General features: G+C 37.5%; 1 protein-coding gene across 1 annotated transcript; it reads right to left on the reverse strand.

Annotated features, from left to right (window-relative positions):
• On the reverse strand, positions 1 to 6,228 carry LOC108985245 (actin-interacting protein 1-2-like). Its single transcript, XM_018957457.2, has 6 exons — positions 5,768 to 6,228; positions 5,528 to 5,689; positions 4,650 to 4,836; positions 3,902 to 4,324; positions 1,695 to 2,102; positions 1 to 974 (listed from the first exon to the last, which is right to left on the reverse strand). Exons 1-6 carry the CDS (start codon positions 6,157 to 6,159, stop codon positions 714 to 716), a joined length of 1,833 nt encoding a protein of 610 aa, XP_018813002.1. The 5' UTR covers positions 6,160 to 6,228; the 3' UTR covers positions 1 to 713.
• Between the last annotated feature and the right edge of the window lie 350 nt (positions 6,229 to 6,578).

Genomic DNA, 6,578 nt, shown 5'->3' on the forward strand with positions numbered 1-6,578 from the left:
TATTATAAAGTAAATAAGCAATAAATAAATAATAAAAATGTACAAATCCAAAACCATGCATCAAGGGCTTTGCTAAGCACTTTCGGAGGCCTAAAAATAAACCCAAAAGAAAGAAAAAAGAAACACCAACTCAAATCCAACTTTGTCAATTTTTGCATCATCACAAAAAAACACTCTGTAGAGAACATCTGCGACATATTCTCTTACCGCAAAGTCTTCAAACTCTAGGAGGCCCCAACATAACCATTTCAATGAACAAGATTTCAACTGTGGTTGACCTTGCATCAGCTTCATATCCAGACAGTAAATCGAAAGGACTTCAAATTTGTTTTAAACCTTTCGCATGATCATGATTGTTAAGCTTCATGATCATACTGCACCACAACCGTCAACAAAAAGGCACTTCACATAGTCCCTACTTATCATCACCCTCGACGCCGAAAGTAAGAACTCCAACCAGCAAGGTTACAATTCTTGATCAATCTCTCTGTTTCTAGGAGATAGCCATTTGCAACACATCAAACAACCAAAAGGGCTACCACCTTATTCCCCTGATACTTTCAGATTCCTAGTCAGTAGTCAGAGAGTATCCCTCAGCGTTCTCCGTCATTGCAAACCAAACCCATAACCAAAACTAAAAAGGAAAAACAAAAGATAAGTCACCCCAAAATTCGTGTTCTTGACCCTGGTATCCACAGGGCTTCCATATAGCTCTATGATTGAGGTGTCAATCTCCAAACACGAACACAGGCATCCTCACCAGAGCTCACCACAGAGTACTGATCAGTGAAAGCTAATCCATAAACACCGCCCAGGTGAGCACCCTTTATGGTCAAACGGCTAGATGCTGGCTTGTCAACTTCGTATATTATGACACAAGTGTCAAGTGATCCAGTAGCAACCATGCTGCTATTAGGAGACCAAGCAAGGCAGTTTACGCGGGCAGTGTGGTATAACATGTTCTTAAGCTTCACCTGAAAGAGATCATACGACAAAGGTGGAAGCTCAATCAACATTGTCATCTGTATAAGTAATATATATATGTATAATGCCAGCTTATCATATAAAGCTTTAAGTAATGCTAGATACAATCATGAGTTGTGTAAGTGCCGCGCACTCATTTTGAAAAAGAGTGGAGTTTACCATTAAAAAATTAATTTTTTTATGTAGGTCCCATATTTATTCACTTCTTTCAAAAGTGTGCAGCACTTTATAATTGTATCTAGCATTACTCTGTTTTTTTAGGGGGCTGGGGCGAACATGTTGAATATATATTATATATATTACCTATCAAAATAAATATTATATATATTCCAAAAAATGCTCCTAAAGAAGAGCTCCTTTGTTGCTTGCATCCAGTTACAAATGCTTCATTTAAATCGAGTTTTCAACAACCATGCATTTCACTTCTCGGTAGAACAAAAAAGTGAATGATTTTGTGCTTCCAAATGCTTTCCTTGCTAAAAGGATCATTGAATGGCCTTACCATCTTGTACATCGGTGGTGAAATCCATAAGAAGGGAGGATAAATGAAATCCATATTTTTTTATAAGTAAAATGAAATTCATATTGCCACACACATAGAAGCCCCAGCAGCAAAAATACCACTTTTCTAATACTAACATCGTTAAATATAGGTGCTCTGATGTTACAAGGAAAAAGAAATAAAAATTTGATTGAGGTGATTAATATACCTCTCGGGAGACATGATCCCAGACAACAACTTCTCGATTGAGATCCCCTGATGCAAACATTGAAACATCTGGAGAGTACCGTATGACACTAACAGCACCCCTGTGTTTCTCAAGAACTGCCTCCTCTTTAAGTGTATCACCTGTGATAGAGTAAATGTGTAATTTACCATCCTGCCCACCAATAATAGCTTCCATGCCATCAGGTGCAATTGCAGATGCGGTTACGGTGAACCCAAGGTTAATGGTTGAGACAACCTTAGTGCCATGGAGCATGACAACTCCAGAATCAGTCGAAACCAAGGCAATTTCAGGAGAGAGAAGGGCAAGGCTCAAGTCTTTTGGTTGAGTGCCAATATCAACCGAATCTGCATCTCCACATTGATCTCCATGTACAGAAACTCTCCATATCTGGGTAGTCAAGAAAACAATAAGAAAAAAAGGTCTTATGTTAGAAGACATCATAAACACTTTATTGACAAACAGGTAAATTACAAATATATAAGAAAAGTACATGCACAAGAAAGAGGCAGATTATGGATTAATACACACAAAGAAGCAGAATGGTAAAGGACTGAGCAGAAAAAATATAATACTTGGTAGTACATTACGGGCCACCTATGCATTGCTGGGATTGAAGTCAGTGAAAAGGTTAGAAGAAAAGCATTCAATCCGCAACCAGTATTTCCAGCTGAATGCCACAAATTGGTAATTGAAAGCTCACGGACCACCAAGGGTGGTGGCTCAATAGTCTTTGGGTTACTCCTAAGTAGTTTGACATGTACTAGGTCCTAGGCTCGAATTTAAATATAGATTCACCTTAAACTATTGGTATCAGCCGCCAAAGGATTCATTGATTTCTCTAGTGGGATTGGGATCTAAGCTATGCCTCAAACTTGACTTGAGGGAGCATCTTGCTTCCCGCCATCTAGGCCCCTCTTGTCCGGTTTCCAGTGGCCTAGAGGTAGGAAACTACCTCCAGTTGTCCCCTCCTACCTTTTTTTTTTATATAGCAAAAAATAAAAAATAAAAAGCTCATATAAAGCCATTAGTAGGACATCTTGGAGTAGTTAGTGTCATATGGTAAGTTCAAATAATCATCTAAAGTAGTAAGAATGACTTCCTGTAAGTCAACTGTTTTTTTGGGAGTCCCAATAAGTTTAAACATGTCAAATAAAAAAAAGAGTTTTGGGACTTTTTGTAAGAAAAGGGTAAGTGACTTGAATCTTGATTGATTTAGGAGCTAAAATAGCACACAATTACATATTAATGAAATATATTTTTTTTTTCAAAATAATCGAAAATTTTATTTAAAAAAGCAAAAGGTAGTATTTTTTTTATAAGCAGAAATAATAAAAGGTAATGAAATATAAAGTTAAACTTAATAAGCAACTGCCACAATAGTGTCATTATTGAACAAAATTTCCTTTCGAGCATGATCGAATTTAGAAACCAAGACACCCAGTTTGTTATAAATAGCCCCCCCCCCCCAAACACACACACACAGAGACAAAAGAAAGAAAGACAGAAAAAGGGCCCACCATTAAAAATTAGCTTTAACCTATATTTTGACAAAAATTGATCTTACATAGTGCACAATAACAATTTAATGAAAATAGTTAACCTTAACCCACAATTGCCACAATCATGTCGCTACTGACCAAAATCCCTTTTGAGCAAGATATAATTTTGGAGGCTTTAACCAATATGGTGACAAAAGGATCTTACATGTAAAACAATGATCTTACATGTTCTTCTAAATGGAAGTAATATCTTATAATGTAAAAGGAAATTTCTGTCTAAAAGCCATGTACTCATGTAACTATCCCTCAAGTTGAGTCCTAGGAAGAGGTTACAATTAGAATCAACCAGTACAAATATCAATTAGTAAGACTCATAAATATATATATATATATCAATTAGTAAGGTTTTTAACCAAATAAATTTAAAGGTGTACCTCAAATACTTTTCAGAGAGTTTTATTATTAGCTTCTCAAATGAACTGAAAAAGGAAATATCACAATCATAAAGCCATGGATTCAGTATTTTTTAATGGTAAGTTATGCATGCATCCAGTAAATCTTGAAACCACAACCTCGTCCTCTTTTCTGTTCTTATGGGGGGAAGACGGTGCTATTTTAGCAAGAGGTCATTTGCATCATAAATTCAGTATTTCCCAATCATGCTATAAAGATAAGCATGCCCAATACCTTATTGTCAAATCCAGATGTAACGATCTCTTCTTCAATAGCTGCCAAACATTTGATTTGAGAATTATCTTTCCTCTGTAGTCTCCCGCTATATCCAACACCTGGAATCCATTTGACCATCAAACCGTCATAGCTGCTAGATACTATAACTTTTGGGTCATTTTTTAGAATGGCTAATGAGGTAACATTTTTCATATGTCCAGACAATAATATTGGAGCTTTATCAAGATCAGCTGCAGAGAACAAGCTAATTGTGCCGGCAAGAGAAACAGTTACAAGATGATCATTTTGCCAAAGACAACCAACTAGCATGTCTTCCACACCACCAGAACCTGGAGAAGTCAACGTTTTCTTCACCTTCCCATTACCATCCTCAGATATGTCCCATATCTTCGCAGATTTGTCAGCAGACACGGTCAGAACCTACAAGGAAATATGAAAACAAATGTCGGCACATCGTCTCACAAAATTTATATCCTTTAGAACCAGTTAGCAGATGAATATAGATAAAGCCGCAGAGAATGAAGGAACATAAAAAGGCATTACATGCATGCACTTATGATGGTTTATTCAAGCCATTTTAAAACAGAATTAGAAAAGATAGTTCCACTGGCATTCCCAACATGATTTTCACATTTTAGAGATTCAAATATGACAACAGTATAGAACTTTGGCACCTTGAGTGAGCCAAGTATAGAATTCACAATCTACTAGTTGTGCTCCAATAAAAGGCCAACTCTAAGCTGACCTTTTTACCATCAGGGCTCCAGCTAACAGCATAAATGCTGCCCTTGTGGCCATCTTCAGAGGACAGCTCCCCGATCTTCTCAGCACTTTTGCCATCATATATTATACCTTTCTTATCAGAGCTTACAGTGATGAACTTACTGCCATCTGGGGAAAATCTTACACAATTAGCAAAATTTGAGTGATCCCTGCACATCAACAAACCAAAACCTCTTTTACTGCAGTTATTAATGAATCAGAAAAGGGACTTAGATCTGAAAAATGGTATCTGTTGCAGTTCTAACATCAAGCGTTTAACCACTCCAACAGTAAACTAGTAAACAGGATTCAGAAACAGGACAACTTGACAATGCAAAACTTTGCAGTCACCACGTAGGATAAAGTCATAATGGGGACACAGCAATATAAGACAGATGCATGCACGCCCGCTCGCACACAAACACAATCATGCATTCATTACATACTTAGAAACGTTAAATTCACGCAAAAAAATTAACCAACTAAAATAAATTCCATTGAATAAAAAATACTTTGTAGAAAAGAATACAACTGTAAAGAAGTAAGGGTGCTCTATAACAACAAAAGAGGATTTCATATCCAATAAAAAGGCATAATTCTTTAAGAAAAACTTCAATTATAATTAGTCGGGTAGCTTTCACACACATACAACATGATCTAAATAATTTTCATTTTTGCTATGAATCAGTTAAAACTGCGCGCCTAATTCATAACAAAAATGCTTCAAAAACTGAAGCCACGGTTCACATGACAGCATCATTTATCACAAAGAACTTAATCGTTGATATCATGACCAGTCTTAAGCTGCACAACAGAGGTTGGCCGTAGCAAGCAAACAAACGTACAGACAGACAGACAAACCTGTGGGATAGCTTGAATTTAAAAGGCGGTCCTTCGTAAAAATTCACCAGGAAATCCTCTCCGCATGTGACGATCCGAAATGGCCTTGTCGGCTTGAACGCACAGCTTAATACTCGCCTAGAGTGCCCGTCAAACTCACCAACATTTGTCCCTGAATCCCACCTATCCACGACGAGGTCGTTTTCTTTATAAACAGAATTTACGAGAAAAAGAAAGGGAAAAAAAATCCTGTCAACTTACATGAAAGCGCGAACGAAGGATTTTCCTTTGCCTTCGCCGCAGGCGACGATCCTCATCCCGTCGGGGGACCACTGGAGATCGTCAATCCGACCGGAGAGGACCTTGAACTCCTTCTTCAAAACGAACTCGTTGCGCGTCCCCCAGATTCGAACGGCCCCGGAGACGTCGGCGGAGGCGATCCACTCGCAGTTGGGGGAAAATCGGGCGACGGTGGCAGGGTAGGCGTGCTCGGCATAGACGGAGACGTCGAGAGGGTTGTCGAGGTTGAGGATGATCACGGATCTGCCATTAGTATATAAGATGGTGTTAGATTTAGGGCTGCCGGAGATCAAGATCCCCCGGCCGCGCTCGGTGGTTGGGACGCACGCGTAGGTCTCTGCGAGTTGAGTCATTTTTTCCCTCTTCTATTAATCAGAAAGTCTCGGACAGAGGGATTTGAATGGCGTTGGTTTTTATATATTGATTTTGGAAAGTGAATGCGCAGTGCAAACCGTTCGTGCATTTCTTCGGATCTGGTCGCTAAGTGAAGAATTAATAATAATAATAAAAAAAAAAAACTATTTTACAAACGTGTATTTTTTTAATGAGTTTTTATATTTTCGAGTTATCGTGTAGCGTAGATAATTTATATTATTTAAAAAATAAAAAAATTTTATACGCTATATTCACATTTTATTATGATGAAGTGGTATTGTCCATCAATCTTTATATTTGGAGAAATGATAGAGCTACAAAAAATTATACACATATTTTATACCGATTATTTTTTTGAATTTTTTTTTACTTAATGATTAAGATAGTATATTTTAAT

Source organism: Juglans regia, chromosome 6 (genome assembly GCF_001411555.2).
Source record: "Juglans regia cultivar Chandler chromosome 6, Walnut 2.0, whole genome shotgun sequence".
NCBI classification, from domain to species: Eukaryota; Viridiplantae; Streptophyta; class Magnoliopsida; order Fagales; family Juglandaceae; genus Juglans; species Juglans regia.